This window comes from Artemia franciscana, chromosome 1 (genome assembly GCF_032884065.1).
Source record: "Artemia franciscana chromosome 1, ASM3288406v1, whole genome shotgun sequence".
Lineage (NCBI taxonomy): Eukaryota > Metazoa > Arthropoda > Branchiopoda > Anostraca > Artemiidae > Artemia > Artemia franciscana.
Genome location: NC_088863.1, coordinates 11,798,641 through 11,821,925, shown reverse-complemented (window position 1 = coordinate 11,821,925; position 23,285 = coordinate 11,798,641). Strand labels below are relative to the sequence as shown.

Below are 23,285 nucleotides of genomic sequence, written 5' to 3'. Positions count from 1 at the left end.
CTCTTATCGATATTTTCATGACCTATATATGATATAAATCAGGATTAAGCAGTTGCGAAAACAATTATAATTTCCGATATTATAGACGATTGCGTTACGATAAAGTTGAGAGGAGAAGAGTAAGCAGAAGGGTGGGGGAGAGCTGTTTGCAAGAGCCGTGGTACCCGCCGGGCTTGTCCCTTAAATTGCGGGGACAAGGTAGGCAGCCTCCAACGCTTCCCTTATTTCTCTCGCAAGTGAACCTTCAATCTAGAGAAAATGGGAATTGGTAATTGGTGCGAAGATGAACTTTTTTACAATCCTATCCTGTGCTTTGTACAGAAAAATCTTGCTAAAGGAATTTCGCCCGATACTATAAAAGAGTACTTGGCCGATTTCTTCGAGTCTTCTTCTCTTTGTGAGACCCGTAAATTGCTTTTTTTAAAGCTTTTTCCGAATGAAGTCCCATCGAAGCGCGTAGGAGCCAATGCTGCATTAAACTGTGCTTCGGACATTATTTCTTCGCTTGTAAAGTGCAATTCCCAGAACATAAAGCTTCCGGACTTTGTTATCAAACGTCCCAGCGAAGTGCCAATGATCCCTGTCGATGCCTTCAGTACCCTCAGTGCCAAGGTGAATTCTTGCCTTGAACAGCTGCGTGATATTGCGTCCAAGGTTACAGAGGGACAGTCTAAGCTTGTAGCCCCTACTCAAAATACGAAAAAACCGTCCTACGCTGTCGTTGTAAGAAACCCGGCCCCGGAGCTCAGCGACCCTATCCTTTGCATGAAGAAGCTCAAAACGTTGGATGGTCATGACGGAATTGTAAGTCTAAAATCTAAGCCACAAAGCAAAAGCTGGGTTGTGATGGTACGCGATAAGCGCTCAGCCGACTCGCTTGCTGAAGCTGTTACTAGCTCCATCCCTAACGTTGAAACGAAAGTAATAGATAAAAAGCCTGTAGCTGTGGTCCGGGATATACCCCATAATTATTCAAGAGCTAATTTAGAGGCCTAAGTGGAAGGACTTATTAGTGCCAATCAGATCGGCAACTCTCGTACTTTTCGCCTCGAGTTCATCGACAAAACCGCTCTGAACGCGGTTCTGGAGTCGGGAATCCGTATTGGGTATGAAATTTTTCGCGCTAAGCCCTTTCAATCCATTTCGCGTCGATGCTTTCGCTGTCAAGGTATTGATCACCTGATTGGAGCTTGTCCCCGCTCACCAGCACATCCCAAGTGTTCCAGATGTTCTGGCCCTCATGTGAATTCCAAGGAAAACCCTTGCCAAGCCTCACCAAAATGTGCAAATTGCACTATGGAACACGTAAGTTTTAGTCTGAAATGCAAAGTTCTCCGATCGGCTCTCAACAACGCTAATAAATGAATGCTCAAACTCCATTTAGGTTTGTTTCCCTTAATATTAATGGTACAAAAGACAAGGATCTACTGATAAGTGAGCTACTTGAAAATGATATTGTGTTTCTACAGGAGCACCTTCTCTCTAAAGTGAATGTTGATAGCCTAAAGCGTTCTCGGACCCATTATACCTTCTTGAGAGCCGCCCAAAAAACCCGTGGAAGACCATCAGGAGGTCTGGCCATATATTTCAGACATAAGACTCAGCCGATATTATTGCAAAGCGACGCTAACATCTTAGCGATAAAATGTGGTGATACCGCATTTATAAACATTTATTTCCCCTGTAATAAAAAGACTGCGCAGTCATTGTCTAGTTTTCACAAGCATGTAATCGCCTACGAACACTACTTAGCGACCTTTCAAAACAAAATACCAAATGGGTTCTCGCCGGCGACATGAACACTGACTTATTATCTAATTCTGACCGATCTGAAATCTTTCTCGATTCACTACCTGGAGGATTCCATCTTGCTGATAAAGATCTTCTATTTACTTATATTCACAATCGTGATGGTCTTACTTCCAACCTTGATCATGTAATTGTGTCAGATTCAACTCTACTTTCATCAATAGTTCATGTGGAAGACTCTAAAATCGACGACAATCATTTACCAATCACGTGCCAACTATCTTGCTCCATGGCGACCTCTGTGCAACGTAACTCTCCCAAGTGGTTCTCAAAGTTAAATTGGGAAAATACAAATGTCCCACTTTATGCATTGACATTGTCCCAGTTATTATCATCTATTAAAGTGCCTTATCACTTATTGCAAACATCTGTATCTACAACTTCAACTCGGATAGATATCAACTCGTATTATCAGCAAATAGTGTTCTGTCTAAAGTCTGCCGCTAAAACAGCTGTACCCTCCGAGTGCATGCGAACAGGTACTCGCAATCCCTTTTGGAAAGTTGATCCTAAAGTGAAGATAGCTAAACAAAAAGCTAAGTTCTGGCTCCGTATGTGGATAGCCTGTAATCGTCCTTCTTCTGGTTCAGTACATCAAATAAAACAGAAAACCAAACGAGAGTACAAATATTCCCTGCGTAGAGCGAGACTGAATGCCTGGGATGGTCCTTGTGACAAGAAATCCTGGGATCGTGTTATAAACAGTGTTAAGTGTTCACCTCCAATTAATTCGTCTCTTCGGCTATGTGACTTCGTTTCTCATTATAAAAATATTTTGCTTTCGTTTAATATTAATCTCCAAAATCATTTTACAAAGCTTGTCAACTCAATCCTCCCAATTCGTATCAACCAATCTCAAGTGTTGTCGGTGGAATCTGGTGTTATACTCCGAGCTCTTATGCAAGTGAATAAGTCTGAGTCTCTCGACAGTGATGGTCTTTGCTTCAAGTTTTTTGCTTATGATTGTCCTGAACTGCTGAAGCATTTGCAGTTATTGTTTCAGATGTGTCTGGCACAGTCCGTTGTGCCAGATAGTTTTTTGTCCGGTTGTATATCTCCCATAGTCTAGAGGGGTAAGGACCCCAGTGCTTGCTCTAATTTTCGTCCTATCACTGTGTCTTGTTTTGTTAGTAAGCTATTTGAATATGTACTGCTACCGGCCATTAACTCCAAGTGCAATTTTACACCCTTCCAGCTTGGTTTTAGAAAAGGTATGGGCTGTGTTCAAGCTCACCATATTGTGGGTCGGCTAATGAAACAAGCTGTTGCTCAAAAAAGTCCCCTGTATTGTTTGACTGTTGACATATCTAGGGCTTTTGATAATGTAATTCATTCAAATGCTTTGTTTTCTCTAGCAGCCTCGGGTGTTAACCTTTCTATTGTTTCCGTGCTTAAGTATTGGTATGCTAATTCTTCAGTTAGGGTGAAGTGGAACGGTACGGTAGGGGAGTCAATTCCTGTTAAAAAAGGCGTTAGGCAAGGTGCCGTGTTATCCCCGAGCATTTTTAAATGTGCTTTAGCTTCGTGTCTCCAACGTCTTCAACCGTCAATTTTTTACAATGATAATTTAGGCATTAGTCACATTGCATATGCTGATGATGTTCTGCTTCTTAGCCGGACAAAAAACAGTCTAATTACCAACTTCTACCGGCTTTCAGCCGCACTATCCACAGTAGGCCTTTCAGTTAATGCCTCCAAATGTGAGTTTTTGTGTTTTGGGAGTCCTCCACCAGCATCACCTCTTTGCTTGGGTTCTTCAACTATACCATGTTCAGCAAGTATTAAATGGTTGGGTCTCTCTTTTTCCACGTCACTTTCGTCTACTTGCTCCGCTATTACGTCCAGCGTGCTGAAAAGTATGCGGGTTGGATACGCGAAAATGTCACCAAATCGTGGTCGGTATAACCGAAATGGACTATGCCGTCTTTATTCTAGTTTTTGTGCCCCTGCTATTTTTTATCTTTCTGGTTTTGCTTTCCTCCTTCGCAAGAAGGATACAAAGAAAATACGCTCAGGATATTTTAAGTATTGCAAGTATTTGCTGCGTCTGCCTCGGCGGTATCGGAATCATACAGTCGTCTCTAAATTTGACATCGTTGATGCGCCCTCGCGACTGAAACATTTATCTAAAGATATATGTCTTAAAACACGGCAAATGATTGGTGTTTTTGACCCTCTTTGGCCATTTTTTGAATGGAGGTAAGTTAATTATGTTGTATGTTGTTATGCTGCTATGTTATTTATGTTGTTATGTTTTTTGCCTTGTTTTTTCTTTTTTTGTGTGTTTACTCCACAGTTTAATGTATTTTGTGGGTTATAAATAAATTATTATTATTAATTAGACTTAGGCCTGCCGCAATCCTTCCAAATATTCAGCCAAATTTTAGAAGACTCGCACGCGGAAATAAGGGAAAGGTTTTTTGACCAACCCTGAACTTGAGAGCCTTTCCTAATGCACTTGCACGGGACAGCTGAAGCTTCAGTACACTTTAATGCATGGTTAATTTCAGCTAGATAGGTGGTAAGTCCGATAGCTAATTCTTTTCCACTAAGGCCCGAGCGCGTGCACAACAAATGAAAGGGCACCTTTATTTTATTTAATATTCTGTCACATTCAAAACGAAACATCTCGCGGTAAACTTCTTTCCAGTCTTTTATACAAAACCACTTTTTATCTGGCTGTTTAGGGGCATGAAATGAAGCATTTATTTTCAACTTTATTGGAAGGTGATCCGAATAAACGCCATCACAAATTACCTGGACAGTTTCACAGGGGAAAGATGCAACAAAATGATCAAGGTTAGAAGTCGCTGACAGGACACCAATAAACGTGAAAGTTTATGTTTTGGCAGCAACTGAGTAGGAAGGGGGGAGGGAATTCAGAAGGAGTTGGGTTCTTGGCGATGAATTGTCTGTTAAGTCACAATTAAAGTCTCCTGTGATCAAAACTCGAGCATTTGGACGCTTTGAAACTCCCTTCACAAAACTCGCTAGCTTTTTGCAAGCATTTATGAATTTATTCTCTGATTGCGAAGAGCAGTAATCAGTTGGCAGGTAATCGTTTATACAGATAGCCTTGCTAGCTGTAACAACTCGCCAATTATCTTTTCTGGGCTGAACTTCGACAATTTTAGAGCACTCTCTGCCACACATTTTTAGATCCGCAACAAAAGGTTGTCTTTTCAATGCGAAAGGGTGAAACAATTAATTGAAGTTTTTGGACTACGAGGAAAAAATTATGAAAGAGATACGGAATATATTTTAAGGGGTTCTATGAGGAATAGTCATTTATCTTAAAGGCTCTGCATCGGCGAAAACGTGAGAAAATATTGCTTTAAATTGTCTTTATTGGCTCGTCACATCTAGATAGGGACTCACTATCAATTAGAAGTTTCAAAACAATAAAAATAATAATAATAACAAAATTTAAAAATATTGAATTTCCACTGAATGTCGGCACACACATAAGGAGAATTTAGGATGGAAATCAAACCGTTCAAGCAACTCAAGATGAATTCAGATTATCAATCAGGTTTCGGAGATGAATGCAGATTAGAATCATTAGAATCAGATCAGTAGCATTAGAATCAAAACGAGCAATTTTATCTAAAAATAATTGGAAAATGAAGCCAAAATTCTTTATTTTAAAGTTTGATTTTTCAGATACGACAATTTCCCTGACTGTTTGGTAAAATGCGAACAAAAGAAAAAAAAAATTATCACAAAAATTTGCATATACAGCTAGCGTAGAAACAGACATGTTTAAGCAAGAGACACACACGTATTTACAGACACAACTCACAAATACGGAAAAACTGCCAAAGAGTTAAAACATCTCACCTGTTCTCGTAATGGAGGTCTAGCCCTAATTCCATATGTTGTAGGGCGAGAGTCAGGATCATGGTTCAGCATAATTTCCAACAGCAACTTCTAAATAGAAAATGTTCATGTAAAACAACAAGAAATTCTTTACTTACAACGTTTTAGGAAATTAAGAAAATCAAGCTGATGAGTATCTTCAATCATATAATCCATCAAAAAGTAAGATGACAGGTCTACAGGGTATTCAACATCTACATCTACGATATATTATTTCATCTGCATTGATATTTTGATTTTATGTAGTATGACTTACAAGCATTAAATTCAAGAATTATCAACCCTTCAAAAGGGCACGCTTTGGGAGCATGAGAATAACTTGTCTTATAAATTTGCCGGGATTATCTCTATGAAATGAAAAGTAACACATCTGATATAGAGATGCTGTATCATTTGGAGTGGCTACATTTATTCTGCCATTAATCTAGCAGCCTCTTGTGTCCCTTACTAATTGTGCACTAAAAGACAGTTTCTTCCTACTATGTTTTAAAGTAGCTCGTGTGACTTTAGTCCATTAAGGTGGTGAGGATAATAGCTTGGGAAATTATAGACCCATTTCAATTGTTCTTTTATTGTCAGATTTTCTGGAAATTTTTGTTTCTGTCTACCTTAACGCACATCTAAATTTGCTGTAAAGCGTTAAATCCGTCTCGAAATGGATTTAGGCGTCATAACACAGGAAACCAGCTATATCATATTTAATAGTGAAATCAATAAACCAATGAACTAAGGATATAAGATTCTAGCAATATACACAGATTTAACAAAGCTTTTGACATAGTAGACCATGAGTTGCTGCTTATCAAGGGTGAACCTTATGATATAAAAGTTCGCATGCTTAGCTTCCTGCGTGCATTCTTAGCAGGATGGCTTTAGTATATTCAGACTGATTAAAGACGTTTATCAAGTTCCCTCATAACAAGCGGAGTTCTACAATGTTCCGTTATTAGATCGTTATTATTTTTATATGTCAGAATATTTTAACTATCAAAAATAATCTTGATTTACACCATGATCCAAAAGAAGTGAGAGTTCTAATGTTTGCTGATGAAATGTCGTTTGTTTGTCTTGCAAGAACAGAGAATAGATTAATTGTATTGGCTGAGTCATCGATAGATAGAGTTTCAATAGTGAGTAAACAAACAGAACATCCTGTTAAAAGCAGTTTTATTTTATTTTCGAGAAGAGATACATATTATTTGTGAATTACTCGAACAAATCACAGTTTTGATGAGACTAACAGGAAGTTATGTTTTAAATGTCAAAATATTACATTTAATGATACTTTGTCGTTTAGGAGCCATGTTAAGTATATATCATCGATGTTATCACGAAAAATAGGAATACTTCAAAAGCTAAAACTTTTTGTTCCAGGTTACATTTTAAAATTGTTCTATTTTTCTATATAGCCTCCGTATATTTTATATTGTAATCCAGTATCGATTGGGAAGTTTCAGTCACTAGTGAACCCGAATCAATTTCTCCAAAATAATACGATCCGTTTACTTTGCACATAATATTCAAATGACTTTCTGAGATTAAAGTATGTATAGCCACAAATTTTACCTGCTGATGGCAAAAAAAAAGAAACATTTTATAGCACCCACTAATGATGTTTAAATTTAACAATAAGTAACTTTTATTGTTTTCAGGTACGTTTCCGGTTAGGTATATGGTCGAACGAGCTGCCTGGTCTAATCACCATAATTACCAAGCATATGTTTTCGTTTGTTAATCGAGGAAGAAAACTATGGAATACTATTACAAATAGAATTAAAGAAATGAAAATGGTAGAAGAATTTTGAAGTAAAGTTAAGGAAATAATGTATTCTCTCAACGGATTTAAATTTATTATTTGAAGTAGTTATTTTCTGGTGGTGCTATGAGGCGATAAGAGAATTGTGGAATCGCGGAAAGTTTGGTTAGTTAGATTGTTAAGTTTTGGATCAAGGATATGCTCAAACATAATACTTAGCCAATATGAGAAATCACACATCCTAAAATTTTGTAGAGTATAGAGACACACCTCTTTGGGATGGTATTTGGAAAATAGTGCTGGGAACTTTATCTGCTTCAATTCCAAGTCGTACTGCCACGTGGCAGCAAGTTGTGCTGCCACGAGAAGCTCAAAAAAAATAATTCCTAGGGAATAAATGTCCACTTTGTAGGTGTAGAAACGCTCCCCATTGATCTGTAACAAAGATAGAGTGTGATATAAGACATTATGGAAAAACAACAAAATATACAAATGGGTGCTGTTAGTAAGAACACAAGATGACCTATGACGGAATCCAGAAAAGTGAATAACCAATATATATGTATATATATATATATATATATATATATATATATATATATATATATATATATATATATATATATATATATATATATATATATATATATATATATATATATATATATATATATATATAAAAAAATATACATATATATATATATATATATATATATATATATATATATATATATTATAAATTAAAAAAAACACCTAATTTAAGGTATTACGTCGAAAATGCGTGGTATATATGGGGAGATGTGACTAATCAAGTTTATAGCTATCAGATAACCGTAAGTTATTATTTTGGTCTGTATAAATATAATAGTTTTAATTTTAATACTTGAGTATATCTGCTGAAGACGATTGCTGTATATGTGGTCGAAATATACATACTTTTGTATCTGCTTTACCCGTCTAATAAACGGACTAATCCCCATTTGAACATTTAACTTTTTTTGTCACCAAAAGGCGGTGTGGTTGGAAAAAAAAACCTAATCTAAGGTATTACGTCGTATATATGGGGACATGTGACTAATGAAGTATATAACTATCAGATAACCGTAAGTTATTATTCTGCTCTGAAAAGAAAACCTAATTTAAGGTATTATGTCGAAAATACGTCGTATAAACGGGGAGATGTGACTAATGTAACTATCAGATAACCGTAGGTTATTATTTTTTTTCTGTATAAATGTTAGTTTTAATTTTAATACTGAAGTATATCTGATGACGACAATCACTGTATATGTGGTCAAAATATACAGATTTTTGTATCTGCTTTATCTGTCTAATAAATGAACTTATCCCCATTTGAACGTTTATTTTTTGTCATTGAACGGCGGTGTGGTCTTGAAAAAAAAACCTAATTTAAGGTAGTACCTCAAAAACACGTCGCATGTACGGGAAGATATGACTAATCAAACATAGGGGAGAGTGGGGTTGGTTCGGACGCGGGGTGAATCTGGACAAGCGCTTCTCTTCCTTCATCGCCGTCTGCTAGTCACGAAAAAAACTTGCGCATGTAGTTTTGTTACCCCATGTGCAGTCCTGCCTTACTTTGAGATTTAATTCAGCCTATATTAATAAACATTTAGCCTTCTTAATGCATGACACGTTTAACTTAGACTTTATTAAGTTGTTTCGATTTCGGTTTTGGCGACATCTGTAAGTTCTGAGGCGTAGGTGAGGTTTCAAGCTTTTTCTTTCATGTGTGGTTGGTTCGGACTTCAGTGGGATGCCTTCGGACATTCGAACACGGAACTTAGCGCTAAAAGACAGAAGGTAAAAATCTACAAAAATTTCCAATGAAGCATCAACACATTCTCTTCCGTTTCAGCCAAGAACGGAACTAAAAAAGTGATTCAAGTAGAAGCCACAACCAACCCAAAATTTATGTCCGAACCAACCCCGCCCTCCGCTATAAATAGAAATTTTACAACATTTCTTTTTAAATTAGAAGACGAAAAAAATTTTCCACCTTCATTAGAAATTCAACTTACGTTTAGGCAATATCAATAAAGAAAATTTACAAATCAAGACTTTGGATAAATCAAGTTATTGAACTCTCTCGGACAAATCTAGTGAATGAACCGGAAGCTATTATTTTGATTTGCATAAATATTTTAATTTTAATTTTAGGGCTTTAGCATATCTGCTGATGACAGTCGCTTAATATGTGATCGAAATATCCAAACTTTTGTTACGGCTTTTACTGTCTAATAAAATAGACTTATCCCTATTCGAAATTGTATTTGTTCGTCATAGAAAGGTATGGTGGTCTTGGAAAAAAAAAAATTAACAATTTAAGGTATTACGTCAAAAAATACCAAGAATTTAACAAGAGTTCTCGAAAATCAAATTATATTCCATCGATTTATGTTGCAATAAATAGAAGAATTGATATTCTTCTATTTTCCGCTCTATTATTTTCCGCTCTCTGTTTCGTGATGTTGCAATTCGATCGATGAAAATAAAATCGGACTAGCTTTCAGCTAAAAAGTTGGCGGCTGGGAACTACGGAACTAAAAGACCCACTTTGTGTCACCAATTAGATAAAATGAAAATCCTTGCATAATTCTGGTTCAAAGAAGGAGCCACATACCTCCTACTTGTCTAAAGTTCTGGTAGACAGGTATTCGAAGGGGGATTACGATAACTTTTGTTGCTTAAAGAGTTGACTAGAACTTTCAATTTTAGATCGAATGAATCCATTCTCAAGTTACTATTACCATTCTTTCAATATGCAGGGCAATAATTATAATAAATAAGATAATATATAATAAGATGATAATAAGGACGCGCATCCCTCTTCAATAAGTTAACGCTACTCTGTTGACTCTGAGATATATTTAATTCATAAATATTCCTATTTTTGTGCTAAAACCTAAAACTGTGACAAAAAATCATGTCACAAGATAATCTAACAGGATTTAATGGCGATGAAAGAATGTAAAAAGGAATGATTTTCATGTTGTTTTAAATTAGAGCCGTTTATAGGTCGGATTGACCCTACTTAAATATTTTAAAAAATATTGTATGTCCTTAATACAAAGAATGAAATTGAACGTTCTATTTACGTTTTTATGAGTCACGAAGGATCAGACGGCATCTACCCCCCCCCCCCCCACACGCATAAACGAAGAAAAGGAGGATAGACTTCGTCTGTGATCCAAAAAAAATATTTACTTTCTTTAAAAGATACTATTACCGTTTCTTGTTGATGATTACCAGTTGTTTATTTTCATGAACCCTTATTAGGTCCAAGGCCAAATTGTGAAATATATATGGTAAAGAGGAAAAAAAATAAATACAAAAAATGTGGAATGATTTTCTTACTTTTTAAATTTAGAGCTATTTAGAGGTCCAGAAAACCATATTTAAACATTATGCCAAACATTACATTATCTGTCTTTAATACAGATAAAGAAAACAAAAATTTTACCCAATAGCGGATTTTCTTTTCCATTGAGCCATCCGTGTTGATCCACCGTAACTGTATTGTTGTAAAAAGAAGTTGAAAAAACTTGATTCCATACTGCCACATGTTTTAACTGAAAAATAAACAATTATTATTTGGGAAAACAAACAACAATTATTTGGCAAAAAAACAACTTAAAACAAAACATAGGTAATTTTTTCTAGCCTTTTTATGAAGCTTTTTCTCCCAGAGTCGTAACTTTCCAGATTGATTGACGGGCACTTGAGAGAAAGGGTGTTGTGTGCATGTAGCAGATAATATTTTCGGGAGCCTTTATTGCTCTGTTTTGGGTGGAGCATAGGAATGCTTTTGGACAAAGGAATTTATAACATAAGTTTTTGGCCAATCGAATAAAATATAGGTTACACATCTGTTTTACAACTTAATTTTCAGGTAAAGTGTTTTTTTTCGCATTTTTTTTTGTGTGTATCGAGGTCATGATTGTCCAAGTAATCTTAAATTAAATGTTAAGCCAAATGGAGAAAATCTATGTTTGTAAATTTTCTTAGAGACCCAATTCCACCTTGATTTTTTAGGGTTCTCTCGGCGCAGGTACTAAGATGTCTTATGCACAACTTATTTCTTAAATAGTATAAACATTTCCTTACGACATCCTTCAACTCCATTCAGGGACAAACTGCTTTTGATTTGACCCTAGACGGAAGGTTGAAAGCCCTTTTGTAAGCAGGCAAACAATTTGCTGTACACCGTTTTTCGCTTCAACATACCCCCCTGTATAAATCACTTGCCAGAGAACATCATGATTTGCAAAGCTACAAGAATGTCCTGGATTTGTAATAGCATAAGACTAATAAATAAAAAAGCAGAAAAGAACCAAAAGGAGAAGAACACAGTAAAAACTTTTATGTCTGTGGCTATGAGATAACCTCTCAGTCCTAGCCTGCTAAAGGAAAGGGGTAGCATGGCACCCTTTATCTATTTTACCCTTAGATTGAATTCAACTTAGATTAAGTAGTAGTATTAGTAAAAGACTAAAGTAGTAATGGATTAATAGAATAAATAGTGGTAGTAGCAGCAGTAGCATCGCATAAAAATTGTTTTTTGATAAGTTGAACATCCGCCACAAGTTTCGATTTGATGCTCTAAGCCGTACCTACAATAGTGTTGATATGCCCTTTTGACAAAGTACAAACTAGCAGTGTGTTTTGATTTACTTTAGCTTCCCTCTCAATATTCATTAAATTTTCACCTCAATACTTTTTGCCTTAATATTAGCAGTAGCTGTAGCATTAGTAGCACAAGCAGTAATAACAGTAAAAGTAGTAGCAGCAATAGGAATGTGCAAGTATTGGTTTTTGATCAATTGATCAAAAGGCATTCATCATTTTATGACAATTCCAACTTAATACCCAAAATAGTTTATGAGACGCGCCATTTTGACAACCTCCTTGCGCATAACATGTTTTGGTTTAGTTCAGCACTATTTTCAGCATTCCTTGAAAGCTTCACCTTAATTCCTTTATCCTCTTTGGATATCAAAGGTCAATTACAGACCCCTCCCAAAAATTTGAACCTTAGCATCTTTAGAAAAAAATCTCTAAGGGTTAAGCCACGGAGCCTTAAGGCAAGTACTCTCCCTCCTTCCAGCAGACTGGGACTGAGAGGTTATCTCATGACCGCTGATGGAAAAGTTTTAACTACTTTCTTTGACTTTTGGTTCCTTTCTTTCTTTTAGTCCCACGGGGTCACAAATATAGACTATTCAAGCTACTTTTCTAATCAAGATGTTTTCAGGTACACCTAAATATAAGAAGTAGTAATTAGGAGAAAGGGATAAATTCAACTAAAATATAAAACGTTCTGCAGAAGAACAATGATATATTGCTAAAGATTTTCTCTGTCGGCGAGCCATCTAGGGTGAAAAGAAAAGCAGGTCGTTCTCGGATAGGATGGGAGGATATCGTAAGGAACAATTTTAGGGACATAACAAGTTTTTTTGAGGGTATAAAGAGGAACGCTTTGAATAGATTGGGAGGGATTTTTGAGCCCCTGTGTTTCAGTAGCCGTTCTTAAAAATTAGGACAAATAGTCAAACTTTGGCTTAAGTAACAAGGTATTGAGGAGGGAACAACCCTTCATATATAAAGTAATGTCTGTTTGTACTGAGTTTTAATGTTGCTCCATAATTTCAGTCAAAAAAAAAAATAAAATCAATTTTTGTTACTTTTCCAAATAATAAAGGTAAATCTGGCTCAGCCTCCATGAAATACACCCTCCCCCTACCTCACTTAAAACTCCACGGGGAAAATTCAATCAAAAGTGAAGTACACCCACCGTCGAGTTTCATCCTCGCTGAAAATTTCCTCTCCACGTAAAATTTATTACAGACGATTCAGCCTAAGAAATTACTATTAGTACATTTTCATTGGCAAAATACTTTAGTCTTCAATCGGCTCACTCAGGAAATCCCCCCTTCTATAGACGCGGAAAATAGCCACCGGATAATTCCCCAAGAACATCTCCACACGCAAAATTGAGTTGGCAAAGACAATGTCAGACAATTAACAAAAATTTTGTATAGGAATTCTGTCAAATCCCCCAGTGTGAAATTTTACCTTTCCATCTCAAAAAATTTCCCTCTCAAAGAGAGATTATCCCAATAGAAATCCACTCAAAGCACAAAATCCCCCCAAAAATGTCTGTATACTTCCCCCCAAAAAAAGACTATTATGCGAAAATAGTGGGCAAAGTTCATAACTTACAGACCTCTTCTCACGGACCGTGGGGGTTATTTGACCTCTAGAGGACATAGTTATTTATTCTCTTAAATATAATGAACAAAATTGCTATTTCAAAATTTTGGTTAGATAGCTTTGGGAAATACATAGGCGTGGGAAAAGGGCCAGTTGTAATCCAATGTTTTTTTTGTCATTTAAAAAGGGTACTAGAACTTTTCATTTACGTTCAAATGCGCCGTCATCTGATCTTTTAGGACTATTATTTCAATAAGATCACACCAGAAAAAAAACCCATCAGTGATCTGTTTGTGTGAAAAATTGTTAAATCCCACATTATTGTATATAAGAGGTTGAAACTTCTTCAGAAGAGTTCTCGGGTACGCTGAATCTGATGGTGCGATTTTCATCAAGATTTCTTGAATTTTAGCGGCCTTTTTTGCTCTATTTCAAAAATCAGGCAGATTTTCTCAGGGAAGTAACTTTTGACGGGTAACACCAACCTTGATCAATCTTATATATCTGGAATCAGCATAATAAGCTGATTCTTTTGATGTATCTATTATCAAAATTCCGTTTTTTAGAGTTTCGGTTACTATTGAGCTGAGTTGTTCCTTACTTACAGTTCGTTACCGCGAACTGCTTGCTTCAACACGATTATTGCATAAATTTAATTATCTCGCAAATCAAAGTTTAGGACAGTTCTTGAACTAAGCTTTTGATTCCAAAGCAATCTCTGGATAACCCAGAAAAATCTTACTTGGAGAATGTTCTAAAAACAATGTATAAATGAAAATGGAATGAGAGGTTAGATATGTATCAGAGGTACTAATCAGCTCTCACTATATTTGACTCTAACCTCTTTTATTTGAGACTTTGATCTGACTCTAGGCATGGTGTTTTTTTTTTTTTTTTTTTTTTTTTAAGGTCATTTTGACAATCTGTATGCATATAATGTCTTTTGATTGAGTTCAAAATTTCCTCAAAGTTCTAACTTTACACTTTTAAGAAGAGCCCTTTTGAAAAGTCAAATTGTATGCAGTTTCTTTAGATTTTGTTTAGCATCTACCCAGCATCCACCAAAAATTTCAAATTAAAACCCCTTAGCTGTTCCAGAGATATTACATATGCGCCCTTTTGAAAACCCTGATGGCTTCTTTTGTTCAAGTTCAACATTTTCTTGAGTATTTTCAGAAATTTTAAACTTGATAACCATTCCTGTTACAAAGACACAACACACGTGTCCTTTTGACAACCTGGATGCATGTAGGACCCTTCATTCTAATTCACCATCTCTCTATACATTCCCCGAAATTTTTACTGCTGATGATGAACACTGTAAATGTGTTCGAAATATCCAGTTAAATAATTTTATATCTATTCACTGTCAATAAAAAGGTATCATCCCTATTTTTAACTGTTTTACTTTCGTCTGAGATTTTAACTGAAATCCCTTGCTGTCCCTGAGATAGTGGGGACATGTCTACTCTTTTTTGACACCAATGCCATATATTGGATCTTTTAATTAAAATTCATCATAACCCTCAACATTCCTTAAGAAATTTAATTTAGCCCTTCCTGAGATTTTGTATATGCACTCTATTGACAACCTGGATGAACATAGTGTCTTTGGATTGATTTCAACACACCCCCTACGCATTCCCTGAAAGTTCCCACGTAAAAACCTAAGCTGTTCCCGATACATTACAAATACGGTCCTTTGACAACCAGGATGCCTGTAAGTTATTAAACAAATCTCTCAATAGGACAGAAAGTTTCAATTTAATGCCCTTAAGTAATCCCTAGAAAATGTCAAACGCCCCCCCCCCCCGATTTTTCATAAAAAAACATGCTTAGATAATTACCTGTTTGCATTATTTACAGTCTTTATCTCAGGGCACGAGGGGTTCACGTGATCTTCAAGAGGCATTTAAATTGGATATTTTAACTATTTTGAGTAAAATGGCAATCTAAAACTTAAGATTGAGTTTTTGAGAATCAGAACACTTTTCAGATCATATAACCTTTTAGGATGTACAAAATTTCTTAAAAAATAATAAAAAAAGAGAACACACACTATGTTAAAAGAACTCTTTATACCCAAAAAAAGTTTAAACAAGCTACGAATCACCTCAAAAAATTGACAAGAAAAGTAACTGCAGAATATGTAGAATTTTTTGCAACAGAGACATAAGAATAATCCGAAATTTTTTTGGAAATGGGCATCACAGAAAATACCATTGTAACCATTATAACATATTGAATTGAATTTATTTATAACCTGTTATAATACACATGAAAAACGGAGAATAATGTGAATAACAGAAAAGAGGAAAAAGAAGAAAAGGACTAGAAAAAACTGAATGACACTTCCTACTTTCATTGCATCAAAATAGCACCCCAAAGGTGCCGACTACTTCTACTATTATAAGCTTCTATGCTTTTTCTGACAGAAACATTCGGGTATAGGAATGCAAGGTATGCAAGGTATAGGAAATTCGGGAGTGCAGAAGCATTGTAAAGTTTAGCTAGCAGTTTGGGGTTGAGTCAAAGTTTGTTTGCTATCAAGCTTCCGTTTGCAGTTGCTGCTGGACACTGGAAATGAAAGATCAAGATCCTTCTAGTTGCTTTAAGAGTGTCACCGATAGGAAACCCTAAATATATCATTTGTGGTTTTAGGGAAATTGATGCGCCGTTGAGATTAACAGTAAATCCTGCATGAGCTTCACCCCAGTTGAGCAGAACCAAGTCCGATTTTTCTCTATTGAATGCAAGGCTAGTCTTAGCATATTCTTTACTTAGAATAGCAAAATCTCTTTTGAACGACTGTACTGCTCGACTGGGGTTAAAAATATCATCTACATAAGCGATAAGCAACACATCGATCCCTTTTAAAATTCAAAAAGGAGCTGCACTGGACTGGGCGTTCAGGATACAGTTATTGAAGGCAACTGGAGAAGTCAGGGCATCCTGTCTGACGCCTCAACAGACTGGAATAACGAAACGTGTTATGGTCCCATCAGGTAGCCTGACTACAACAGCAAGAAGGTTATATATATCATACAAAGAACAAATAGCAGACGTGTCAATCCACGTTTATATAGCAGAAGAAGAATTTGCGCGTGAATTAGAGAGTCGAAAGCACAGCTTACATCATGACTCCCTAGGAAGAGCGAATCACCAGAGTTATCAACATCTATAAGTATTGACAAGTAACCTACCACAGCCGCAAGAATTCAAAAAAAATTGGAGAAGGAAAAATATATTTTAAAAAAATCAAGAACGGAGGGGGGATTTGTCGTTGTTTTTAACTTTTTAATGGAAACACAATTAAAAGGCATTTTCCAATGAAAATGCTCTCAAGAATTTAGGGTCGACGCATAAATCTAAGGGTAGCTCTCAATTAATATCCTTGGGCCTTTTGCAGCACACAAGTATCCCTCATTTGAGAAAAGTGAGAATCAAAGATTTAAAACGCATACACAAAAATGCCTTTGGGCCTGATGAAGCAGTAAGTCAAAGGAAAGAGGATAAATTTTGAACCAATGTGTACTTTTTACCGAGTGCTCAAATATTTGCTTTTTTTCTATAATTTGCCTTTTGTGTAGCCTTAACAGATCCCCCTTCATAATAATTCGATGCACATAAGCAGGACCGTTCCTAGGGTAGGTGATGTCCAGGGCAAAATTAATTACAGTGCACACACCCGCCTCAAACATAAACGAAAACAGCCGAATCAAAGTGAAAATATACTCAAAATTAGCATTCCCCTAGCCACGGCACCTAGAGCAGCTTGCGCCGGTCCCCCCATTGACACAGGCTAAGCTACACTATATTTTTCACCCTACTAAGTACAAGTAACGTAATTTCGTCAAAATCTTGGGGGAGGGGGGAAAGTTGGAGCCAATTTTCCCAAATTTAGTGAAAATGACAGTGAAAACTGCAAAATGATCGATATATTACCATAAAGGCAAAGATATACTACAAAAAACTGACCTTTTTTTCTGGATGCTTGAATAACGCAGACTTTTTCTTAGTTTTGACAAAATTTTTTGTAGAAAATAAATTTCTACCTTGGGGCAGCCGCCCCCCCCCCTAACAAATTACGCCTCTGTTAAGGAATAAATCCTCGATACATTACCGGTCTAATGAGTAGTTTTATACCCCTTTTCCTCACCATGTTAATATAACTAATTACTTCAATTCTATGACTTTATCCTAATCATTACCTTTTCTAAAAATAGTAGAAAATAATTCAATCCTTTCTATTTGCGAGATACTAAATGACTAGTTGCCTGTGGTAAACAAGAAAACCTGGAAGTGGGGTGTGACCAAAAAATGACTTTGGTACTTTAACAAATGTACAGTCATTCCAATAACACGGTTCCAAGTCCCCCACCCCTAAGGAAAACCATATACTAATTATTCCAAAACACTTAAATATAATTTATTGTGTCATCTGCAGTATTAATCAAACCCATCCCAAAATTTAATGAAAACATATATTTTTAGACATTTAGTCAGAACTTAGCATTCTTTAACTTAATCATGACAAATTAATAATTATTACACCTTCAAAAAGGATCTATAATCAAACTATAAGTTTGATCCTTTTAAGGACCAAAAACTACAAACATTGGTAAAATTCTAGTTAATTGACTTCTTGCTATTTCAGAAAAGGTTTAGGTTAGGAAAACAAAACTTTCAGGGATGAATCTACAAACTAATGTATGTCCTGGGAAACTATTTTGAAGCAACTACCTCTACTCCTTCTCCCTCTAGAGGGCCCTGACCTTTGATGACCTTTAACAATATGTGTGCTATAAAAGTGAAACCTTGCAAATTAGATCTTCTGCCTAATTGAAGTACAAGAAAATTGTTTTCAGCTTCATAACTTGGTAAAAATGGTGCCAACAGTATTACTGGCTTTCATATAAAGTGAATATACCACTCAATGCCTTTTTTTAGGCTCTTTACAAATATAATAATCCCTTCTACCACAAATTCAGATTTAAGCACTTTTTGACCTCTTAAAAATGACCTTTTTGATCTCTTAAAAATAACCTAAATATGGGGTCATTACAAATCTGTAATAGTTTAGAAACAAATTTTGGCTATATATTTGCACATCAGGGGGTGGGGGTAAAGCATAGCATATATTAAATATGTAAACTAACCATTACTGTATTTTTTTTTGTGTTTGTGCACATCAAATTTTAATGAGAAGAGAAATCACCAGTGCAACAGCACAAACATGCATAAAAAAAAATACAGCAATGGTTAGTTTATGTATTTAATATAGGCTATGCTTTATCCCCACACCCCCCTGATGTGCAAATATATAGCCCAATTTTGTTTCTAAACTATTACAGATTTGTAATGACCCTATATATAGGTCATTTTTAAGAGGTCAAAAAGTGCTTAAATCTAAATTTGCAGTAGAAGCAATTATTATATTTGTAAACAGCATTAAAAAAGGCCTTGAGTGGTATATTCACTTTATATTAAAGCCAGTAATACTGTTTGGACCAATTTTACCCATAACTTTACTCAGTTCCATTTTATAAGGTTTGAAAGATGTCAGTTTCAGTTCATCTGGGTTTATTAAAAAAAAAATTATAACAGTCATAACATACATAGGCATAATCTCTCATCTCTATGCAAAAACTGCATGCTGATTCCCATATCACCTCAAAAATAAATACACACTATGGCTCTCCCTCCACTTCTCAATACAACCATGGCCCCTACCATAAAAACATCCTTACAAGTCCCCACCTCTTCATCCAGGAGCAAACCACTCCGACCCCCACAAAAAAAACTCAATAATAACTAAAATCACTTTTCTAATTAGATTCTTTATTTAGATTAAACTAATTCAAAACAAGAAAAGTTTTTTTATTCTCTTTTTGAAATAGCCTATATTTCCTACATTTTGAAAAAAAAAACTTGATATGGCTCAAAATTCTACTCAAATAACAGGAATTACATTTTCAGAACTAAAGGCAGATAAAAAGCAAATAGTAACTGAAAATTGAGATAAATGTTGTTTTGTCAAAATTTCAATAGGTAATAGACCTGTCATGTAGGCAAACTTCAGGGCCCTCTAGAGGGAGGAGTGAAGGCTGGTACTTTGAAATACCTTCCTGGGACATACTTTAGCCTGTAGACCCATCCCTAAAAGTTTCATTTTCCTAACCTAAACCCTATCCAAGATAGGCTAGCAAGAAGTCAATTAATGAGAATTTTACCCAATAATTTATTATTTTTGAGGGTCGATAAAGAGCTTAAAACAAAATGTAAACCTAAACAGCTGTATTTGTAACTAACAAAAAAAATGCACAAAGTGGTAGGCTATACTCTCTTTAATTTAAGGTACAAAATATAGACTGTCTCATAGGCTATTTACCAGAAAACTGTCAGTTTTACCTCAATGAGAACAATGAATTTTGGATTAAGGATGCAATTCAGGGTATATATTTGCACATTAATGAAGTGGAATATGTACTCTGTTAATCTAGGCCTATACAAGTTCAGGGTGCTAAAATAGGCTTGAAAATTAATGTTAAGAAGACTAAGTCACTAAGGCTAGGAATAAGTGAAGATGAACAGGTGACATTAGGGAACAAAAAGATTGATCAGGTTGGGAGCTTCAGTTACCTTGGTAGTATAATTAGTAAAGATGGTGGGAGCAGTGAAGATGTTAAAAGTAGAATAGCTAAGGCAAAGGGTGTTTTTTCACAGTTAAAAAAAGTTTGGAAGAATAGAAAGATAAGTCTACAAACCAAGATTAGAATATTGGAAGCTACAGTGATGACAGTGGTCAAATATGGCTCTGAAGCATGGGCACTCTGAAAAGCAGATGAAAATTTACTAGATGTTTACCAGAGAAATTGCCTACGGATTGTTCTGGGTACCCGGCTGACTGACCGTATTTCAAACAGTAGGTTGTACAAAAAGTGTGGTTAAATCCCTCTTTCTGGGGCTATAATGAAAGAAAGGTTGAGATGACTAGGCCATCTTCTATGGATGAAGGATGACAGATTACCAAAGATTGTCCATTTTGGCCAACTGTCTGGGGCTACACAGAAAGCAGGTTGTCCTTGTCTGGGTTGGGAGGATGTCATAAATAAAGATTTAAAGGAAATGGGAACTTCCTGGGAGGGTGTAAAAAGGGAGGCTTTAAATAGATTAGGTTGGAGGAGGAGCGTGCGTAGCTGTGTTGGCCTCAGGCGGCTTGGTGCTGCAGTGAGTTATTAATAGTAGTAGTAATCTAGGCCTATAGGTTAACCATGCGCACCAAAGACCTGCAGCTTTTGTTAGCATAGTTTTCGATTAGAACAGGTCGAAGACTATACATCTATGGAAGGTAAAAAGAGCTTTATACTTACTATTTTAATAGGTCTCAGCCAGCCAAAGGGCTGGCTGAAAGGGCGGACAGTGCTAGTACACTATCCTCTACACCCAATTTAAAGAAAAGGTCCCGGAAGTATTGATGATGGTGACAAGAGAACAGCCGAGCAGGCTTGCCACGTTTTTGGTCTATGGATATATCATATATCCCCCTAAGTGTCCGTAAATGCCATACTTAAGCCCTGTCATAATTGATGTATCGACTTGTCTTTAATTGGTAGATAGTGGTAATAAGACAAGGCTCCTTGAATTAAGTACTAAGAATTTTCAATTCAGTCACATCAGCAAAATTAATCCTTGTCAATTTTATTTTCTTCAAAGCCACCCAATCTTCTTGTTAAATAATGAGCGAGATTTTTGATTCACAATGAACTAAACTTCAGTAACTATGCTTAGAAATATGTGACTAGTTCACTATGACCTTTCCACTCCCTCACCAAAAGCCATAAGCCTTTCGTATGATGGTCTTTTTGGTTCCAGGCTTGAAACTGTAATATCTATATACTATATTAAAAGAAACATACACCAGTTTTTAAAGACGTGCAACCAAACTCAAATCCAGCCGAGGGAAGCTTTCCTACTCTTCAAGACTAGCTAGGCTAGTTATAATATCTTATGAGCTTAGCTATGTAAGAAATAGACAATCAAGATAAACTGATTAATTTCTCCAATGCTGAATTTTGTGCAAATGAGTTATAACACGGAAATTAATAAAGATGATATTATTCGTTATGGTTTGGACTTTTTCTTGTGGCGCTGAAGTTTTTAAAATGAAGTATAATCTTTGGAGTAAGATTTTACCGATAGACTTTTCTTTAAGTGGTTTGGAACTAATGCAAAACCGAACAATCTGAAAAATTAGTTGACCCTTTCAGGAAATGTGATGCTAATGGTACCAAAGTCCCCGATTTCGGGCTTTACTGACCAACCGATGTACTTAATATTCCAGCAGTGGTTTTTTCTTGCCTTTCATCTAAAATTAATACATGTGAACAAATTCTTAATGTCATTTCGACTCAGTTGGTTGGTTACATTAAATATTTTCCTGAGCTTTCATCAGCCACAGCGGTGAATTCTCTAATCTCTGATGACGTTACTGTTATAATAAACAAGTTACCTCCTGAAGTGAAGAATCCAGCAAGGCGTAAGAAATTACTCGATGGCCTTACCGGCCATGAGTCAATGACTAGTGTCCGGGCTATTCGTGAAAAATTAGTGATTAAGCTGGATAAAACCGTCTCCAAAGATTTCTATAATGCCCTACCAAATATATTGGAAAATGCTACTGCAGAAGTCACCGCTTGTAACTACCTTGGCATTGCTTTCTATTTCAGCACTTACTTTGATGTTTTGCTTTTTAAAGAGTGCCCAAGAGTCAAAGAGACTGTGAGGATCAGGAACTCTCGTGCTGTAAAGCAAAGTTTTGCTTATGCTCAATCGCTGGAGCTAAGAATAAGAGATGGTGTGAAAGTAAAAATTTTTTGTCTACAAGTCACAATCATTACAAAAATGGGTGGTATAATCAAATTGAAAAAAAAAATCATTGAAATTACAATCTAAAATTTCTCAGCAATGGATTTATTGATACTACATCTGATTTTTTGATTAAAATTTTATGCGTATATAAAGTTACAATTGTAAAAAAAATAAAGGATAACTGTAAGAAATATATAAACTTCAATTCAATTTTCAATTTATTTATAAAAAAACAAAGCATATAACACCAATAATAATAAAGATCCTAGAAGCGAATTTGTTAAGGACCATAACTCGTTAAGGACATAAAAATTCAAAATGAAGAGGAGAGAAAAAAAAAGTGAAAGCATGTGTAATTAAAGCAAATTTAATTAAAATTTAGAGAATTATAATATCAAAATTTTAGTACACTGTTATACAGCGTGCGAAAACTTGTGAATAGCTCGACTCTGGAGGCTATTAAATTCCATCGAAGTACAGATTTATAATTGGAGCATCGCTGGGTGAAACTAGAGACACACTTGGGGACAATGCAGAAACGGTTTGATGAATGGAAACAGAAGCCTTCAGAATTATTACTATTAAAATCAGATAATAAATGGGGAGGAAAATTTTTATGGTAAGCTGTGTATGCAAGGGATTGATTTAATTGGTTGATGATTTGTTTAAAAGGGATAATACCGAAATTGGAGTACAGGTCCCGGGTGAGATATAGTCAGGGCAGCCGAAAAACTGC

General features: G+C 35.7%; 1 protein-coding gene across 4 annotated transcripts in view; it reads right to left on the bottom strand.

The window, feature by feature from the left end:
* The window catches only part of LOC136025623 (eukaryotic translation initiation factor 2-alpha kinase 3-like), a 37,566-nt gene extending 16,381 nt beyond the window's left edge, over window positions 1–21,185 (bottom strand). For all 4 annotated transcript variants that reach the window (XR_010617123.1, XM_065701618.1, XM_065701624.1 and 1 more), the window contains exons 1-4: window positions 21,052–21,185; window positions 10,929–11,037; window positions 7,715–7,879; window positions 5,650–5,739 (exon numbers count right to left, since the gene is read on the bottom strand). Coding sequence is in view for 3 of the 4 variants with exons in the window: in XM_065701618.1 (XP_065557690.1) it covers window positions 5,650–5,739; window positions 7,715–7,879; window positions 10,929–11,030 (357 nt within the window). In the remaining variant the exon portion in view is untranslated. The remainder of the gene's footprint in view (window positions 1–5,649; window positions 5,740–7,714; window positions 7,880–10,928; window positions 11,038–21,051) is intronic.
* Window positions 21,186–23,285: the final 2,100 nt, after the last annotated feature.